Source organism: Myotis lucifugus, unplaced genomic scaffold (assembly GCF_000147115.1).
Source record: "Myotis lucifugus unplaced genomic scaffold, Myoluc2.0 scaffold_218, whole genome shotgun sequence".
Lineage (NCBI taxonomy): Eukaryota > Metazoa > Chordata > Mammalia > Chiroptera > Vespertilionidae > Myotis > Myotis lucifugus.
Genome location: NW_005871266.1, coordinates 843663 through 865296, shown reverse-complemented (window position 1 = coordinate 865296; position 21634 = coordinate 843663). Strand labels below are relative to the sequence as shown.

Sequence of the window (21634 nt, the reverse complement as noted above, 5' to 3'; positions counted from 1 at the left end):
AATTATTTTCGTTGCTACTTCATAACTGTAATGTTGCTACTGTTATGAATCGTAATGTAAATATCTGATATGCAGGATGGTCTTAGGCGACCCCTGTGAAAGGGTCGTTCGACCGCCAAAGGGGTCACGACCCACAGGTTGAGAACTGCTGAACTAGAGGATTCTTAGTAAATCATCTGAGAACTGGCATTACTAAGGTCTTCTTCAGTTCACTGCTTTTTCTACTTCACAAGGCTATATGTGTGGGCAAACTGATCAGGGAAAGTGAATTTATTTTTATAAAAGTCTGATTAGGTAGCTAAACCCCCTAAAGATAAATATTGAATCATCAGCACCACTGCTTCTCCCCATTTATGTAGAAGATGTAAAGTAATAAAGGTACTCATTTCATGGAGAACTCACCCTCATTACTACTATTAGAATGGACCTCAGGAGATGAATCAGACTGGGATGATGAAAATTCTTCTTTCCATTTCTTTCGTTTCTTTGGTGGTGGCTCAGCCTTTACTTTTAGCTGTTTACCTTTGGGTTTCACGGAAGGGGCTTTTGTAGTCGTTTTTGGTGCTGGAGGATCAGAAGTTTTACTGCTATTACTAGGCTTCGCCTGAACAGTTCTGTAATGTTATAAACAGACTTCATTAACACACTGAAATCTTGTCAAATTAAAGTAAATTAGAACAAATGAAAACAAACAAAACCAAAAGAGAAAGACTGGAGAACACTTTCACTTCCTCAACAACAGCTCCAAAATAAAGTCCAAGTCCTATACCTCTCCAATGCTGAATCCCCCAAATTCTCTTGAAATGCATTCTTTAACTACTGACATTCAATACTCAGTTACTAAGGGACTATTAATTCAGTCCCTATTTCTCTCTCTTCACTACTCCCTCCCTTTATGAACTAATTTCTCCAAATATGAGGCTGTATAGCACAGGGGTGGGCAACCCCTGGCATGGGTGCCAAACATGGCACGCCAGTAACTTTTGCTGGCACGCGAAACCCTCTCTTATAATCTTCCATTTACAATTTTCTTCTTAATATCGACTTTTTTATTTTTCAGATAAATTCAGTGTAGGTGCATTTTAGATAAATAAATAATTTTACATAACAAGTTATCTTAAAGACCATAGACATGGATTGACGAGAGAGGGGAAGAGCAGTTTCTTTTTTTTTCTTTTATTGTTTTATTGCTTAAAGTATTACAAAGAGTATTACGTATGTCTCCTTTTTTCCCCCGCCCTTGACAATCCCCTGGCCTCCCCTACCCCCCCGTGTCTTATGTCCATTGGTTATGCTTATATGCATGCATACAAGTCCTTCGGTTGATCTCTTACCCGCCTCCCTCCTGCCCCCCAACCCTCCCCGGCCTTCCCGCTGCAGTTTGACAATCTGTTTGAGGCAGCTCTGCCTCTGTATCTATTATTGTTCATAAGTTTATAATGGTCTTTATTATCCATGAATGAGTGAGATCATGTGGTATTTTTCCTTCATTGACTGGCTTATTTCACTTAGCATAATGGGAAGAGCAATTTCTATGCCTCTGCCTTAATTCTCCCTGCCTTCCTAGATCCGACCAGTATTTTGGTTTCATCCACATACACTTGGGAATCTTTGTTCTCAGTGATGAATTTTGTTAAGTCTCCTAATAGGAGTAGCCTGACGGATGAAAGTAGTAGCTCGTGCATATCTCTGAAGGTCACGAAATATAAACCGGATGTAAAATCTGTCATCAGTGATGCAGCAGCAAAAGTCCCATTGATAATATCAAACGGAGTCATAAAGTTTTCTGTCGGACTATCAGTGTACATGTATACATTAAAAAATAAATGTATTTTTCATCATCATATACTGTGTTTTTGTCGCTCGAATGAATTTTATTATTTCTTCAAGGTTCTTCACATACGTACACCTTAAGAAATATCAAGTAGGCATAACATGTTCTCAAAAAATTAGGGTTGGCACGCAGAATTTTGAGTCAGAGATTTTGCAGGTTTTGGCATGCACTCACAAAAAGGTTGCCCACCCCTGGTATAGCAGATGATCAGTGGACTTTGGGAAATAATACATGATAAACCCTTCAAAGCCACATCTAGCTGTGAACATAAAAAACTCTCACATGTGGTGCAGGTTTTGATGTGGAGACCCAACTGTATCTGTCCTGGAGCTCCTTAAGAAGATCTACTATAGCCCAAGCTGGTTTGGTTCAGTGGATAGAGCAACGGCCTGCGGACAGAAGGGTCCTGGGTTCGATTGCAATTAAGGGCATATGCCTGGTCTCTGGGCTCGATCCCCAGTAGGGGGCATGCAGGAGGCAGCCAATCAATGATTCTCTCTCATCATTTATGCCTCTCTCTCTCCCTTTCTCTCTGAAGTCAATAAAAATATATTAAAAAGAAGATCTGCTATATACGAGTGCTAGAGATTTAAATGGATCAAATTCCATTATAAAAATAAGGTGGGCTGTTTCCAATAAGTTGGAATTTTAATCAACTAGACCTTCCTAGCACTAGATTGAGAAAAACTAGTGCAGCGGTTCTCAACCTGTGGGTCGCGACCCATTTGGCGGTCGAACGACCCTTTCACAGGGGTCGCGTAAGATCATCCTGTGATATTTACATTATGATTCATAACAGTAGCAACGTTACAATTATGAAGTAGCAACGAAAATAATTTTATGGTTGGGTCACAACATGAGGAACTGTATTTAAAGGGCCAGAAGGTTGAGAACCACTGAACTAGTGTATCTCCTTTCCCATACAGACCACAGGGAATGTGGCTAGGTCAGTTTCCTTCCAGATTCATGCTGCCAACAACTCAGTTACATTAATATGATGATAATTCTATTGTACACTTGCTTAATAATATACACTGAGTGGCCAGATTATTATGACCACCTGACGTTGGTAGGAAAATTAGCTATAATTTCGTGCTGAAGTTGCTAGAGGGCCAGACCATTATAAATAGGGAAGCAGGTTGTTTACCACAACAGTAGAAGTGATTTTTTTCTGAAGATATGGGTAAACAATGCGATTTAACAGCCTTTGAATGTGGGATATATATTATGATGAGTGGCCAGATTATTATGACCACCTGACGTTGGTAGGCAAATTAGCCGTACACTGCATCATATGGGATGTGAAGCCGAAGGCCTGTTCGAACACCTTTGCTGTCTGCAGTTACCAAGATAAAGCGTCTCCAATTCACACAGGAACACAAGGATTGGACAGTCAAGCATTGGAAAAAAGTCATGTGGTCCGATGAATTACATTTCCAGTTGCATCATGCAGATGGCAGAGTGAGAATTTGGCTGAAACAGCATGAAAGCATGCACCCCACATACATGAGTACAACCCTTCAAGCTGGTGGGGGCAGTGTTATGGTTTGGGGCATGTTTTCCTGGCATGATTTGGGCCCTTTAATTCATGTGGAACAATGTCTGAATAGCACAACAAACCATTATCATTTTCACTTTATATATAAAAAAGATTGTCTTACTCTAGGTCACAAAAAGCTGAACTCAAACCTTAACTACAAATTCTTTTTCTTCTCACTTCTTCAAAAAGAACTAATTATTCCCTAGGGCTGAATTTTTAGACTTGTATATAATGGGGGGAAAATCTGTCTCTTTGATATAATTCTTTGTACAAGACATCACCAATAATAAGCTCTCCAATAATTACTACACAAACATCTATAATAATAAAATCGTAATATGCTAATTAGACCAGACATCCTTCTGGTTGACTTTCTGGAAGAAGCTGGGACTGTGAGGGAAGCCCAGGTCCCGGGTGCCTGCCGGTGGCCGGAGGGAAGCCAGTGCCGGCAGCCAGGGGAAGGAAAGCCTACTCTTTTTAAAAAAATATATATTTTATTGATTTTTTACAGAGAGGAAGAGAGAGCGTGCTGCCTGCCTGGCTTCCATGTGGCGCCGCTGAGCAGCCCAGAGGCCCAGGCTGCGCCCTAGCCCATGGCGTCCGGCCACGTTAATCGCATCTCTGCATGGGGACTCGGGCGCTGTGACTCAGGCGGAGGGGGTGCGTGGGGGCCCGGGAGGCCAAGAGGTCAGCTGGGACCTGCCCTTCCATGCCAGATGCTTGCACTTCCATCATCAGCCAGGCCTAGGACCACACCCATGCACAAATTTCATGCATCAGGCCTCTAGTATTACATAAAAAAATAAATACCTGCTAGTTTGTGAAGGCTTACTTCTTGGCTTTTTGGAACACACTCTGACATATTCCTTTTTGTTTGTGTTTTCAATGAACTTCACATATATCCTTTTGTATTTACTCTTTGCGTCTCCAAAATATCCAAGGTACTAAGGAAAAAGTAACACTTTGAATTACATAATTATACATTCTGTACATAGAATATTACTTTGTCAGCTTGAATGTCACATAAACATCCTTCATGTTTTTCAAAATGCAGCTCTGGGCAGGCTAATTGCACCCTCAATAAAAACGATCCTAGGCTAATTCTTAACTGCAGGCTCATACACAGAAGCAATTTCATTTGGTTAATTATCAGATATTTACTTACTCAATGCTATTAAATAAGTACATAAGTACAAAAGAATAACCTGTGTAAACCTTCTGGTAAATTGGGATAATCAACATTAAGTGTCTCTGAGCCCATCTAAACTCTTACCTTCCACCAGCAAAAAGATTATGACTCACTTTATTGTGGTGTTCTGAAACTGAAGCTGCAATATCTCCGAGGTATGCCTGTACTCTGTTATTCAAATTTTATGCTATTTTATAAATGCTCAATATAAAACATATTTAAATTTAAATCATTCTATATTTTCCACAGGATCACTGTCAAAAAATAGGAAAGCTAATATAAACAAACATTTTGCTTACACTATTTGTAGCAGCAAATTCTCTTTGCCCAACTCGAATTTCAGGAACAAACTTCTGTAATAAAGCTTTTTGTACTTTCCAAATAGCTGGCGGTTCTTTTCCTGTTTTTAAAGCCTCCTATAATAAGCAGAATTAATTACATTTACAAACACTAGCAACATATTCTAGATTTATAGAATCTTAGAGCTAAAAGGAATCTTAAAAACCTATCTAGCGCAACCTTTTATCTTTTACCTTAGCTGAATTTTTATAATAATTCTTATAAGCTGACTATTCAGTCTCTGCTTAAATTCTTGCAGATAGAGGAAGCACACCAACATGCAAAGTAGCCCATTACCCTTTTGTATAGCTACTGGAAAATTTTTCTGATGATATTTTCATGTATTACTTATGCAATTTTATAACAGTAGATACATATTTAAAAAGACAATAAACAAATATGCTGAAATAATAACAGCAGCTAATTGTGAATGGAATATAGATAATTTGAATTTTGTACTCATTGTACTTTTTAATGCTATTCCTTTCCACCCCAATTAAAAAATAAAACCAAAGCAAACACCCAGAAACTCAAACATAAGTTTTCTTAAACATAGATAAAATTATCTTGTGTGAAATTGTAGTTATACTCATGGTTCTATAATTTGAAATTATAAAAATAAGTCTAATTCTACTTTTACATTATACTGTTATTTTCTTTAAACTTTAAAATTAAATAATCATTTTCTCAATCTCCTAATAGTATACAATTAGTTGAGAGCCTTGAAAAAAAAATTAACATTTCAAAACTGCTCTAGTCGCTAGTACATAAATTCAACATATTGACTAGTCAGAAATACATAAGACTCAGATATAAGTTAAAATTATTTTAAGTTATTTTCCTTTATATAATATCTGGTATATACTAGTGATTATTGAACAATTATAAAAAATATAACTTTATGAATTTCAAGCTAGGTGCATACTATTGAAGTCATCATGAAAGCTAAAATAGTACATTCCCACGAAACTATACATAGCCTTTATTCCTGTGAACATTCACATCACCTTAAAAGTCTCTATGTCTTCTATCTTTACCACAAACTCATCACGCTCTCTGTATTGGCCTTCTCCTCCACTTTCTGTGTTCTCATCATCTGTAAAACCTTCTATGGCAATAGTGTCTTGTCCTTTTGCAAATTGGTTTGAAGGAAGACGATCAAGTTCGATGGGCTTTGGGAGTTCTGTAGAGCCTTTATTTTCCAGGATATTTACTGCAGATGAAGTAGAGTAGAGAGGTTCTTGCTTAATTGTACCCACAGAGGTGGAGGAAGTAGTAGAAGTACCAGTAGTATTGGCAGTTAGGCTAGTAGTTACCACCTGTAGGGCTTCTGAAACTAGATCAAGCAAATACAAATAAATAATAAAAATAATTAAACATAACAGTTTAAAAAGAAACAATTATTTTTGCCTTAAAATTATTTGAAATGCCCAGCTTGTGTGGCTCAGTGATTGAGCATCCACCTATGAACCAGGAAGTCAAGGTTCGATTCCCAGTGGGGGCATATTTCCGGGTTGTGAGCTCGATCTCCAGTAGGGGGCATGCATGAGGCAATTGATCAATGATTCTCTCATCATTGATGTGTCCATCTCTCCCTCTCCCTTCCTCTCTGAAATCAATAAAAAATATATTTAAAAAAGTACTTGAAACAGTCAAAAACTGCAGAAAGAAATTAAAGAATGGCTGTTAATTTTCAATAATCAAAGTGGTGGGCATTACAGACTGAGAATCTCCACTGACCTACAATGACCCTAAGTCCACTTAAGTAATATAAAGATATTTTAAAAAGAATAGAGTCACAAAAGTGATGCAAATTAAGTAAGGGTCAGCTGACCAAAGCTGTGAAATATTCCTAGAAGAACAGCCAATTGTATGTAGGAAAGGAAAACAACAACCCCAATATATTCTGAACAGGCTCTAGAAGCCATAAAATAAAAAGGATTACAATGTAATATGAAAAATTGTATGCTAACAAATAACTTACATGAAATGGACAAATTTCCTAGACACAAACTACCAAAATAGACTCAAGAAAAAACTGAACATCTGGATAGACCAGTGATTTTTTTCTTTTTTTAAAATATATTTTATTGATTTTTTACAGAGAGGAAGGGAGAGGGATAGAGAGTTAGAAACATCGATGAGAGAGAAACATCCATCAGCTGCCTCCTGCACACCTCCTACTGGGGATGTGCCCGCAACCAAAGTACATGCCCTTGACGGGAATCGAACCTGGGACCTTTCAGTCCACAGGCCGATGCTCTATCCACTGAGCCAAACCAGTCAGGGCTAGACCAGTGATTTTCAACTGGTGTCATAAGAATTTTGAAAACACGCAGTATTTAGTCAGGGGCACTGACCTCTTTTCCCTTAGATTATCAAATTTAAAAATGACAACAGCTGCCCTAGCCAGTGTTTCTCAGTGGGTTGAGCTTCGCCCCATGCACTAAGAGGTCACCAGTTTGATTCCTCGTTAGGGCACATGCCTAGGTTGTGGGCTTGATCCCCAGTAGGGGGCATGCAGGAGCTAGCCAATCAGTGTTGACGGTTTTCGCTCTCTTCCTCTCCCTTCCTCTCTCAAATTAATAAAAACATTTTTTAAAATGACAACAGCCATCGGTGGGAACGAATCAAAATTATACCTATTTTTTTTTGTTGTCAGATCAGCAGGAAATATACTTTTGGTATGCCGTAGAATTTTAGTAATTAGTTTATGTGTGCCATGAAATGAAAAAGGTTGAAAATTATTGGAATAGACCAATAACAAATAAAGAGAATAAAAGAAATTTTAAAACTTCCCACAAAGATAAAGATAAGCACATGCCTAAATGGGTTCACCCAACAGTTTAATAAGAATACTAATCCCTGCTAAACTCCAAAAAATAGGAGGAAGTACTTCCAGACTCATTTTATGAGACTGGTATTATTCCAATACTTAAACCAGACAAAAATACCATGAAAAAAAACTACAGATCAGTATCCCTCATGAATATATACACAAAAATCTCCAAAACAAACGAACAAAAAAACTATGAGAAAATCTACCAACATAAAAAAGAATGACCCAAGTGGGTTTTATCCTAGGAATGCATGCTTAGTTTAACATCTGAAAATCAACCAATCATCACATTAATATAAAAAAGTACAAAAACCAAGGATCATCTCAATGAGCACAGAAAAAGCATTTGACAAAATTCAGTATCATGAATAAACACTTTCATGATACAAATACTCAGAACCTAAAAATAGAAGGGAACGTCTTCAACCTGATAAAGGGTATCTATATATAAAAAACCCAGTTAACACCACGCTTATTAGTAAAGGAATAATTCTGACTTTCAGTCTTATTATTTAAGAAATATATTTCATGCCTAAATTGGTTTAATTATACAAATCACTGTACTTTTATGTTTGAAAATTTCCATAATTAAGCAAATATTTTTTTAAAGTGTATAACTTCCAAACTAGTAGAGAGATAAATGTATAATACTGTATGATGTTCTTTATATGAAGTTTTAAAACAAGCCAAAACAAAAGTATAGTGTGTAGGGATGCATACACAGGTGGTAAAATGATAGAAGAAAAGCAAGGAAGTGATTACCATCCAACTCAGTGATTAATTCTAAAGGTTATGAGTTAGGTTTAATTTAATACTCAATTTATTTTTGTACTTTTTTGCTTTCTAATGTGTAGAATTTAATGTCATAAGTTTTCTTCTTTGCTCCACATTCTTGGTACATCCCATTGGTTTTAAAATACAATGCTCCACGGTCCTTTCTAAGTGGTTTGCTACTTCAGTTCTGGTTTCCTTTTTAAGCCATGAGTTGTTTAGAATTGTAACAAGTTATTTAGAAGTTTTTAAATAAAAACTTATTTTTATTTCTTTATATCTTTCTTCTTTCTTTTAGCCTGGCCGATGTGGTTCAGCTGATTGATACATAAATTGGTTTAATTATGCCAATCACTGTACTTTTGCTTATGTTTGAAAATTTCCATAATTAAAAGTTAAGCAAGTATCTTTTTAAAAGAATGTATAACTTCCAAATTAATTGAGGGAAAAATGTATAATACTGTACAATGAAATTGCTGCATATGGTCAGGAAATATGGCTTAAATAATGTCTACATTTTCAAATTTATGGAAATTTTTATGTGTTTTCCTGTGTGTGTTATAGTCTATATGTGAGTTTTATTTCATAAGAAAAATGTTCTGAAAGAAAGAAAACAGAGATATGGAAAAATACACTAAATATGCTACCAGTAATAAAATTAGTACAGCAATATTAAAAACAGAAATGGGAAATTAAATGGGGAAAAGAGATATTTTATTATGATAAAAGAAATTTAACTATAGTAAAATTGTATGCACCTGATTACATAGGTTCAAAACATATCAAATAAACTGTATTCAATAAATAATTAAATGTAGTTGGAAACTTTTAACACACCTTTTTCAGGAATCAACAGATCAAGCAATCTAAAAACAAATAAGGATAGGGAGGATTTTAAAAAACTTTTTTATTATTAAACATTTCAAACATACACAAAAGTAGAGAATACAAACCCTCATGGTACCATAACTCAGTGGTAACAACCATGAACATTTTGGTATACTTCTTTCATCTACCCATTCATCACATAGTGAAAAATGAGATATAAAGGATTTAATGAAACCTATTACCACTTGTTACTCATGGAATTTATAAAAACTGACCATTTACCCAGCTAATAATAAAATTTCCATACATTTAAGATGCAGACATTATTTAAGCCATATTTCCTTGATAACAATATAACAGGGCCACAAGTCAGTAACAAAAGAATACCAAAAACAACACCACCACCAAAACCTACTAGGAAACAGGCAAAAAACCACTATTCTTAATAACTTTTGGGTTAAAAAGGAAATCAAAACTGTAATGACAAACCATTTAGAAGGGACAGTGAGAGCATTACAAATTGAAACCAGAGGGATAGAGACAGAGTGTTGTGCAAAAAAGAAAACTAACACTTCAAAGCAAATAGTTAGAAAGTGAGCAAATACAAACATGAAGTATTATACTCAAGAAGCCAAAGAGCCGAAACCGGTTTGGCTCAGTGGATAGAGCGTCGGCCTGCGGACTGAAGGGTCCCAGGTTCGATTCCGGTCAAGGGCATGTGCCTTGGTTGCGGGCACATCCCCAGTAGGAGATGTGCAGGAGGCAGCTGATGGATGTTTCTCTCTCATCGATGTTTCTAACTCTCTATCTCTCTCCCTTCCTCTCTGTAAAAAATCAATAAAATATATTTAAAATAAAAAAAAAAGAAGCCAAAGAGAGAATATTAAATTGAAACCGGAGAACGTAGGAAAAAAGAACTGATAAAAGCAAAAATTAAGAAAAAGTGAGTAAAAAATGATAAAATAAAAAAAGTACTTAGGTTTCTTGAAAAGACTCATTAAATAGGTAAATTTTCACAAATCAATCAACAAAAAGATTCAAATAGTCATTTGGAGCAAAAAAGAACATAATTACAGAAATAGAGGAGAATAAAAACTTATGAGGGAAGACTTCGCTAGGTTGCTGAGTAGGTTAGAGCTTTGTCCTAATACACCAAGGTTGTGGGTTTGATCCCCAGTCAGAGCACATATAAGAAGCAATCAATGAATGCATAAACAAGTGGAACAACAAATAGATGTTTCTATCTCTCTCTAAAAATCAATCAATAATAAAAAAAAAAATGTATGAGCACTGACCTAAGAACGAGAAGGTCAAAGTTTGATTCCTGGTCAGGGCACATGCTCGGGTTAAAGGTTTGATCCCCATGTGGGGTATGTAGGGGGCTGCCAATCAATGATTCTCTCATCACTGATGTTTCTATCTCTCTCACTCTTCCTTCCTCTCTTAAATCAATAAAAAGTTGTTTTTAATGTATAAGGGAATACTATGTACAATTTTATAACAACAAACTTTAAAATCAAGCAAAAGGGATGATTTTACTAGAAAATATACCTTTCTTAAATTGACCCAGATAGATCAAATTACCTCAGGAAAAAATTGCAAAGTCCCAGACATATTCTTAGAAAGTTTAACCAAATCCCTATAATATGTAATAAACTTCAAAATATTCCTGAATACAAACAAGAATAAGACAAAAGAAAACCAGGGCAAACTAATCTCATTTATGAATCTAGGTCTAAAATCCTATATAATAAAAGGCTAATATGCAAATCGACCAAACAGTGGAACGACCGGTTGCTATGATGTGCACTAACCACCAGGGGGCAGACGCTCAACAAAGGGGGAGCACCCACAGGGGGAGCACCACTCAGCCAGAAGCCAGGCTCACGGCTGGCGAGTGCAGCGGGGGTGGCGGGAGCCTCTCCCACCTCCGTGGCAGTGCTAAGGATGTCCGACTGCCGGTTTAGCCCCGCTCCCCACGGAAAGCGGGCCTAAGCCGTCAGTCGGATGTCCCTCGAGGGCTCTCGGACTGCAAGAGGGTGCAGGCCAGGCTGATGGAACCCCCCAAGTGCACGAATTTTGTGCATTGGGCCTCTAGTCTATAATAATAAAAGCATAATATGCTAAGTAGACTGGAGGAAGCCAGGGCTGTGAGGGAAACCCAGGTCCTGGGTGTGTGCCGGCAGCTGGAGGGAAGCCAGGGTCCGGTGCCTGCCAGTGCCCGGAGGGAAGCCCAGGTCCCAGGTGCCTTAGGGAAGCAGGTGCCAGTAGCCGGGGGAAGGAAAGCCTACTCTTGCACGAATTTCGTGCATCATGTCTCTAGTTCCAAATAAAATACCAGCAACTTAAATTTTACAATGGGTTTAAAAAATTCATCATGACCAAATAGAGTATGGTAGAATTTTTTTAAAAAAAGGATTTAGCATTAAGAAATCAACTGAGCCCTAGCTGGTTTGTCTAAGTGGATAAAGTGTTGGACTGCGGACTGAAGGATCCTGGGTTCGATTCCAGTCAAGGGCACATACCTCAGTTGCAGGCTTGATCCCCGGCCCTTAGTCTGGGTGTGTGCGGGAGGCAACCAATCCATGTGTCTCTTTCACTTCGATGTTTCTCTGTCCATGCCCCTCCCCTCCACTCTCTCTAAAAATCAATGGAAAATATCCTTGGGTGAGGATTAACAAAAAAAAAAAAAGGAAAAAAGTAAACTGAATTCATAGTTAAAAACTTTCTGATGAAGAAAACTCCAGATCTAGATGGCTTCACTAGCAAATTCAGCCAAACATCTGTGGAAGAAATACTACTACCAAATCTTTGACAGAAAATACAAAAGAAGGGAACACTACCCAATTCATTTATGAAGTCAGCAATAACCAGATACCAAAACCAGACAAATGAATTACAAAAAGGAAACTACAGTGGGGCCTTGACTTACGAGTTTAATTCAATGTCAAATCAATTTTCACCATTACAATGAACTGAAATGCCATTAATCCGTTCCGGACACCCAAAAAACACTGCAATTGTTTTGTTAAATGTTTTTAAATAAGAAAAATGTATTTAAAAATAACGAATATTGTATAAAAACACAATACTGAACAATAGAATGTAGTGCAATAAACCTGTTTTATTAAGTTTAATGTACAGCATTTACCTTGGAGATCAAACAACTTAAAGATGCTGATGGAGTTGGAGGAGAAAGGCTGAACTGAGTAACTGAATCTTATTTGCTGATTTTTGCCTTTTTCGCCACGCTTTCATCACTTTCATCTACAGGAGTTTTCGATAAAAACCTGTTCAATGAGATCTGTTTCATCCTCCCTTTCAGAATATTTCTGAAATGAGTAAGGCAAGTGTCATTAAATAGCTCCATCGCACGTCCAGTTGCAATATTTTCTGGGTGTTTCTTTTGAATAAAGTCTGAAAGTTTCTCCCACATTCCCAACATTTCCTTTATCTCACTTATAAAAATAACCTCTTCCTCCTCCTCCTCCGTGTCATCTATTTCCTGCAAAACCTCCGTGTGCTGCTGCATCTGTAGCTCCTTTAGCTCCTGCGTTGTCATTTCCTCGGAGTGCTCCCCGATGAGCTCGTTGATGTCACCTTCCTTTATATCCACGCTCGCTGCCTCACCATGTCTGACAACGGAGTGAATGCCGGTCCTCTTTTTAAAATTTTCGAACCAGCCCCGACTGGCTTTAAACGGCTCGCCCGATGCCTCATCCATTGAAGTGCCTGGGGTCTGCTGCAGCAAATCAGCGTAAATAGCTCGTGCCTTCTCGCAGATTATAGCCTTCGTCACGGTATCTCCTGCGAGCTGCTTCTCCGTTAACCACACCATTAGCAGCTTCTCCATATTTTCATGAATAGATGTCCGCTGTTTAGAAATTATTGTAACGCCCTTGGCTGGAGTTGTAGCCTGTATCGACTCCTTCTGCTTCAGTATGGTGCAGATCGTAGAAGTGCTACGCTCGTACTGTTTCGCCAAGTCGATTACACGCACACCTTGGTCATGTTTTTCGATAATTTCTTTCTTTAATTCAATGCACATCATCCGCTTCTTCTTCTTAGCACTGTCCTTCGCACTTACTTTCTTCAGATCCATGGCTGAAAAAACGAAGTTTTGCAAAATAACTGCAAGCACAAATGCGAGCACAACACTGATGCTTCAACTAAGAGCTAACCGCTTAAAGTGAACGAGTGAGACACGTGATGCTGGGCTGATGTTGTGGCGTTCACTGTGACGTTCGCTGCGCCAACTAGCGGTGGGGTATCTGAAGCTGGCTCGTAACCCAAATTTTAGCTCGCAACTCAAAGCAAAAAATCGGCCGAAGGACAGCTGTATCTCGAAAAACTCGTTAGTCGGGACACTCGTAAGTCAAGGCCCCACTGTATATACTAATATCGATTGCAAACAGAGATGCAAAAAAAAAAAAAAAAATTAGAAAGTTGAATCCATTCATGTATTAAAAAAAGGGAAAAACTGCATGAAGCCCTGGCCTGGTAGCTCAGTTGTTTAGAGCAGCAGTTGCCAACCTTTCCAACCTCATGAACCACCAGTGGTCCACGAACCACCGGTTGGTGACTGCCGCTCCAAAGGTTTCCCTAAACCAGCGGTCGCCAACCTTTCAGACCTCATGGACCACCAGTGGTTCGCAGACTATTGGTTGGCAATCGCTGGTTTAGAGGATGGTACTAAAACTCCAAGGTTTCAGGTTTGATTGCTGGTCAGGGCACATATAAGTATCAACCAATGAATGCATATATAAGTGAAACAACAAATCGATGTTTCTCTCTCTAAAATCAATCAATAAAAGTTTTTTAAAAGAATTTTAAAACAAGAAAATTGCACGATCATTTCAACAGATAAAAAACCATTTGACAAAATTCAACCTCCATTCATTGTAAAAACTGTCAGCAATCTAAGAAATGTATGGAACTTCTTTAATGTGATAAAAGACATCTACAAAAAACATACGGTTAACATCATACTTAATGGCAAGATTGAGTCCTTTCTGCCAAAGATTAAGAACATGATCATGATGTCCAACTCATCACTCTCATTAAACATTGTATAAGAAATCCTAGCATGTATATTAAGACAGGGAATAAAAAGGGCATAAGATTAGAAAAGGAAAAATAAATTATCTCTATTTGCAGATACCATCATTTTCTACATAAAAAATCCTATGGAATAAAATATCCTAGAATAAATGAGTTGTGCATATTTGCAGAATTTTAAATCTATAATAATAAAAGTGTAATATGCAAATCAACTGAACGACAGAACAGCAGAACGACCATCCGGATGACCAGGCTATGACACGCACTGGTGCCAAGCCAACCATGACTGCCCCGCAGACACTGTGGTGGGTGTGTGGGGCCAGCCAGCGATCACCCTGCAGAGGGAGACCCAGGCCAGCCAAGCAATCGCACCCCACACCTGTCAACCGCAGAGGGAGGTGACCAGTGGTGGGGGGTTGGCGGGGGAGGGCAGTGCCATACAGATGGCAAGCAGTGGCAGTAGTGGGGGCGGGACCAGCTGCAGGCAGCCAGGGGAAGGAAAACCCCAATAGGCCCTGATCGCCGGCCAGGCCTAGGGACCCTACCTGAGGGGTCCCAGATTGCGAAAGGGCGCATGCTGGGCTGAGGGACCCCCCTCTCCCCCGTGCACGAATTTCATGCACCGGACCTCTAGTTAACATATAAAAGGCAACTGTATTTTTATGATCTACCAAGAATAATTGGAATTTGAAAACTTTTAAAAGTATAGTTTATAATAAATAGCACCCCAAAAAACATCCCAGAATAAATCTAACAAAGCATGTATAGGATCTATATGCCAAAAACTATAAAAAAAGACTAGTGAAAGAAATTTAAAAATGTTCATAAATTGTTAAAACTCAATAAATTGTTAACAGCTGTTTTCCTCAAAATGCTATAGATTCAAGGAAATCAAAATCAAAATCCCAGCAGGAGTTTTTGTAGAGGCCAACAGTTGATTTGAAAATGTATGTGGAAAAGGAAAGGAACTAAAATAGTCAAAACAATTTTGTAAAAGGCAAGTTTGGAGGACACACACTGCCTTACCATAAAGCTACAACAATTAAAATAGTGTGGTATTGGTAAAACCATAAACACATAGGTCAATGTAACAGAATTGAGTCCAGAAATAGATTCATATAAATATGACCAATTGATTTTGACAAAAGTGCAAAAACAACCAATGGAGAAAGGATTGTCTTTTCAACAAATGGTACTGGAAACACTGGACTTCTATATGTATAAAAAAATTAACTTCAACCCATATTTCATATCTTACACAAAAATATAATCAAAAGACATCATACTCCTAAATGTAAAATGCAAAACTTTCCAACTTCTAGAAGAAAACAGGAGAAAATTTTTGTAACCATGGGCTAGGCAAAAAGCAGAAATCATAAAGGAAAAAGTGGATTTATTATATCTCATCACAATTTAAAATGCCTGCGCTTCAGAATTAAGGGCTGTGAGAATTTAGAAGACAGGAGCACTTATTCTGCCTGCAGTAACTTCCACAATGTGACTTTGAGAATGGTCTTCAAAGATAACTAAGTGTCTGCTGGGCTAAAAATGGAGAGGAGGTAGAAGAAAACCTGTTCAAAGACTCACAGTCTAAGGAACAATGAGAAGTTCAGTTGTCACAGAAGAGGGAACATGGAAAGAGTAGGGCAATAGAGTAACATATGGAAAAGGAGAATTTTTACATATTATTTGTCTTTCTTTCCATTAAGCACTAAGTAAGAATTCTTTAGAAACATACTAGCAGATAGCTATGCTAATAGATTATTCAGGATACCATTTGTTTCATGTCACTTTAGTAGTTAAAGGCAGTCTCAAGTCTGGAAAGAAGCTAAGAAGAACACCACAAAACAAGGTTTAACACTTGAAGCACCACTGTTTATACAAAAGAGCTAGGCTCTAGAACCAGGAAAACTTGAGTTCAGAATCCAGCTCTGCCACCTATTAGCTGCAGCATTAACCTGGGCAATTCATTTACTCTGTTATATTATCAGTATATTGGAGGTAACAATGCATATCTCCCACCATTGCTACTAGGTTCCTGGCACAGAGGTGGGAGCTATTTTACTATTTTAAATATTTTTCCCTTAGTATATTCTTTAAAATAGTAGTATTTATACTCGTCAATTATTTACATAAGATAGTGTTTCTTAAAACAGTTCTTCTAAATGTCTGGAGCCAGCTGAAAATTTTATCTTATGTTAACTGTACATGCTGCATACAATATATCCACATTTAATAGTAAAATGTTACTCTTCAGGTAAAATTGGCATACCAAAAAAATACGCCAGTTTATACTACAACAGGGCCCTCAATACAGCGCCTCATATTCATAAGCCCACTTCAAGGTGTCTCAGATTAGACAAGTCTGGATAGCATACCATGTAAGTTAAGTTGCATGTGATAAAAAGTCAAGGAAAATACAAAACTACTCCATCAGAAATCCAGAAATTCCTACAGTCAAGGAACATTGGGGGGAAAAAAAGTCCTTAAGGTACCTACCTGTGCATTTTGTCCTGAAAATTAATTTGCAGACCTGCTTCAAGCGAAAAAAGCTTCAAAGCCAGACTTACAGCTAGAAAAATAATAGTGGACAGCCATAATTATGAAATCTAAATTTTAAAACTTTACCTGTTTCCTTTTTTTTATCAGAAGTAGTATCCAAAGTAGTTAAGGTAGTAGAGGTGCTTTTATAAATATCCTGACTGCATACTCCAGAATCTTCTTCATCAGATGAGAATGAAGATAAATGTTCTAAGTTTTTAAGTTCCTTATCAACTTTTTCTGATGGACTGTTATCCCCTGTTTCAGACACTAAAGGTGTGGGTACTGTAGATGAAGTCTTTGGAAATGGTGGGGGACAAAATGTACGAACAATCTGGGTCCCTGGTCGTCTAGTCCTGTTAGGCATTCGTACAGCAAGAGTGGAAAACTGCTGCTTGGGCCCAGATTTCAGAAAATCTAAGAAAGAGGCAATAAATCCTGTTTTGACTTCTGGCTGTTTTTCTTCTACTTCTTTGATCTTCTGTCTCATTTTTTCTTGATGCTGATAAACATCATGGCAGCCTTCTGAGGGAGGAGGAGTATATGGCAAATATATATCTGTTCCCCTTGAATTCTGGCGTTTGCCTTGGATAGGTCTTTTCAGCTGTTTCAGATTACTGTTCTCTTCCTCTTTAGTTTGCCCTTTCCCTTTAGTTTTCTTCTTCTGAAGGTTAAAATGCATTAAATCTTGGTTTTCTTCTTCAATCTTGACACTGATTGCCTCCCCAGGTTGGGCCATGGCCAACAGTGCAAGTGCACTCCTTGTCAGATTCACTGACACACCACTGTCATCACCCCCTAAGGTGAATTCACTCTCCGATGTAGCACTCTCTCCACTTATACTTCTACTACTGGAAACGAACTCTTGGTTCCTGTTATTATTTAATGAACTATCAACAGAAACTTCACAATCATCTTCAAAGTCATGATTGGTAGCAGGCTGTTTCTTGAATGGGCCAGACCTTTGGTCCTGGACTTCATGATTTGGTCCAGTCACTGGTGAAGTTAGTTTAGATGCTTTATTTTGACCTGGTGTTTCAATGTGCTGTTGATCAAGAGTCATTTTTGACTGAAGGGTAGGTACAGGTGAAAGGTTTACTGTAACTTGATTTCCATTTAAGGAAATATCATTTATATTCTGTGGCTTTCCTACTGTAGCTGTTATAGAGTTAAAATCTGAACTTACATGCCCGACATCTAATGACTGCTGAAAATGAGATTTAGAATTACCATCTTCAACAGTTGGAATGGTTTCATTTGAAGTTGACTTGGAAAAATCAGAAGGTGTAACCCCACAAGCTGCTGCTGTAGCTGCTAAGATATCATCCACATTTGATAAAATATTTCTTTCATCATTGAGAAGAATTGCCTCTGGAAAACATATTGATCCAAGGGAAACAAAATGATTCTTTGAATCATGCTGATTTGTTTCACTAAAATGGCCCTTTGTTGTTAGATGTTGTTGTAAAGGTTTTGAAGACTCAGAGAGGTCCATTTTCATAATTTCAGAATTCTGAGTATGGAGTTGCTGCTGAGAATGATCACCATTGCTCTGAATAATATGACTATCCATTTGAAGAAAAGGATGCACTATTTGTTGAGGACTTGGAACATGATGTACTTGTAAAGACGCCTTTACTTGTCCTAAACCTGCCTGCAGCATTGACTGCTGAAGAATCTGTAAATCACAGGTAGAATCTAAAAGGATCTGTGTATTAGGAAGAGATGCCTGATGGCCCTGCCCTAAAGTATGATTTGGAATTTGAATCTGAGATGATGCATTAATTATTTGATCATGCTGCTCCTGGACCTTGGCATCATGTACCTTATGTATAAGAGAGTGCTGCTGGTTTAGGTCTTTAGTATTCAATGTTATTTGTGGAGTTTGCATTAAATCAGTTGCCTTCTTAATATCAAGGGCTGCTGCACTATTGACTTGGCCAATTTGTTGGTTAAGTTGTGTCACTGAACCAACCATACTTTCTTCTTTTTTTGAATTTTGTAGAGCAATCCCAACAACGTGATCTTCAAGGTGGGAATTACTTCTGATTACGCTCTGAGAATATCCGTCATCTGCCTTTGACACCTTATAAGTTGATTCTTGAACATTAATTTCCCCATCAGATGGCCTTTGGGTCGATGACTCAAGAGATACTTGTGGCTGTAATACCTGTAACTCTTGTATTGGAAAACCATCTTTTTGCTTTGAAGATGGATACACGTTTGAGTCAAGTTTCCTTTCAGGATAAGACTTTGGATCAGGGGAAGGTATGCTGTTCTTTAATGTCTGACAATGAGTAGAGGACGTAAAAGATGACTGAATGGCAGGCAAAAACTTTTGGGACTGGGGAGATGATGACCCTTGAGCTTGAGCATTTTGGGAAGAGTGCATAGAAATATAATTCTGGGTTGTGCTAGATTCTGGCAAACTCTGAGCCCGAGAGGCGGAAGAATAAGAAAGAGAAGGAGCTGTTAATGTTAGGGACTGCCCCGAAGCATAGCTTTCTGAAGGATTAACAACTGACAAAACTTGTGATTGAGATGAATAATTAACCTGTGTCTGGCTAGCTGGTGATAAACCCTGAGAATGACCAGATGAGTAACTTTGAGACTGGCTAACTGAAGATAGATCTCTTGTTTGAGCGGGGTAATTCTCATTTGTAACTGAGGATAACACCTCTTGCTGATTAGAAGAATAATTAAGTGTCTGATTTTCAGAAGTTACAGTCTGAGGTGAACCAGAAAAAGTCAGTGTTTTATATAAGGATGGCAACTTTTCAACTTTGCTGGATCTATAAACCTGTGAATGAACAATAGATGGCACATTATGTGGTTGTACTAAACCATAATTTTGGGACTGACTAACTGATAAAAGGCTTGGTAGTTGTGCTGTAGAATAAATTTGTGCTTGGCCTGATATTACAGAACTCTGGTTATGTAAAGGTTTGGAATAGCTTAGTGTTTGCACAGGAGGAATTATACTTTGAGGTTTGGGAGTCTTAGTTGATGTGAGTGGTTCCTTTGCAGAACAGCTTTTTACTATTATCGTGGAAGGAGGATACCCTGATGATGGAATTACAGATGAATAAGATTGAGCAAGTTCCACTGATACCTGGGAGGTCTTCTGCTGCAGTCCTCCATTGCTCACCTGAGTGGACTCTCCAATTGGGCTACAGGATAAAGATGACTGCCTGCTTGTTTCCTGAAAATTAACTAAATTTGCATTTGATAGATAACTATGTAAGGAATGCTGTGAACCAGTCAGTTGTGCCTGAATAGACTGGGTTCCTGAAGGCCGCTGATGGTGTTTAATAACACTACATTCTCGAAGAGCTCTTTCAATGGAAGCAGTAGAATTAGTAAAGAGAGTTGTACTGTAGGCTTGAGGCATTTGCTGGGTTCCCCCAAGTGCTGAAGGCAACAAACTGAACTGAGGTTGTAAAAGATGGGGTGCAGACTCTTGAGCTGAGCGATATGTTGAGGACTGAGGTGGTACACTGTTACATAACACAGAACTGCCCAGGCGCTCAAATGCCAAAGCAGTTGGAACAGTTCCCTGGGAAGTTTTGATTTGTAGCAAAGGGTCATGAGGATTTAGAATTCCATTTGATGTAGTGTTAAAACTTGAATCCTGAAGCACCAAAGGTGAGGTGGTAGCAAAGTTCCTATTGTTGAAGGTGGTGGGATGCTGATAAGCAGAGAGGGCAGAAGGTGAAAGTGTTCCAGTGGTTGGCAAAGGTCCAGTAACGAACAGTTCAGCTGCTGCTGAGGAATGCATACCTATGAAGAGAAGACATGAAGATATTTATGCAATTACCACACAAATACACACACACACACACACACATATATATGTTTTCATAGTAGATACTTATGTAACATTTGCTCACTAAAAAGCATGTAAACAATACAAGGGTATATAAAATGGAAAGTGATAGTTTCTAACAACAGTCCTATTTTTTGAGAAGATTCTGAAAATTACATTTTCAAATAGCTAGCTTTCTTAAAGCAAAAACAAAATTACAGTTATCAGCAACTCATACCTATAATTGTTATATAAATGTGATTATAAATAGTTAGACAAGGCCAATTAAGAAACCAGTAAAAATGAGTCCTGGCTAGGTGGCTCAATTGGTTAGAGCATTATCCCAATATGCAAGGTTGTGGGTTCGATCCCCAGTTAGGGCACATAAAGTAGGAACATATGAATGCATAAATAAGTGGAACAACAATTCGATGTCTCCCCCCCCCCCGCCACCCTCCTTTCCACAATCTCTAAAAATCAATGAAAAAAATGACCTTGAGGATTAACAAAAACCACCTGTAAAAATGCACAATCTCTAGTGATCAATTTAACCAATGCAAAATAACAATGGACAAACTAAAATATTCATAACATTAAAATTGAAACTGAGCCCTGACCAGTTTGGCTCAGTGGATAGAGCGTCAGCCTGCGGACTGAAGGGTCCCAGGTTCGATTCCGGTCAAGGGCATGTACCTTGGTTGCGGGCACATCCCCAGTAGGGAGTGTTCAGGAGGCAGCTGATTGATGTGTCTCTCTCATCGATGTTTCTAACTCGCTATCCCTCTCCCTTCCTCTCTGTAAAAAATCAATAAAATATATTTTTAAAAATTAAAACTAAATTATCTACATTTAACATGATAAATAAATCTCACAATTACAGTAAGGTT

The 21634-nt window shown here is 38.1% G+C and overlaps 2 protein-coding genes across 11 annotated transcripts in view; one reads left to right on the top strand and one right to left on the bottom strand.

The window, feature by feature from the left end:
- The window catches only part of QSER1 (glutamine and serine rich 1), a 57316-nt gene that overhangs the window by 20379 nt on the left and 15303 nt on the right, over nt 1-21634 (bottom strand). For 8 of the 10 annotated variants that reach the window (XM_023761822.1, XM_014463726.2, XM_023761825.1 and 5 more), the window contains 5 exons: nt 17030-20722; nt 5910-6238; nt 4863-4979; nt 4185-4318; nt 403-614 (listed from right to left, as the gene is read on the bottom strand). In XM_023761822.1, the coding sequence (XP_023617590.1) occupies nt 403-614; nt 4185-4318; nt 4863-4979; nt 5910-6238; nt 17030-20722 (4485 nt within the window). Of the gene's footprint in view, nt 1-402; nt 615-4184; nt 4319-4862; nt 4980-5909; nt 6239-12444; nt 13445-17029; nt 20723-21634 lie in introns of those variants that run through there. The other 2 variants (XM_023761823.1, XM_023761829.1) reach the window with 2 other exon arrangements.
- The window catches only part of LOC102419534, an 84980-nt gene that overhangs the window by 57554 nt on the left and 5792 nt on the right, over nt 1-21634 (top strand). The gene's annotated exons all lie outside the window — the stretch shown is intronic.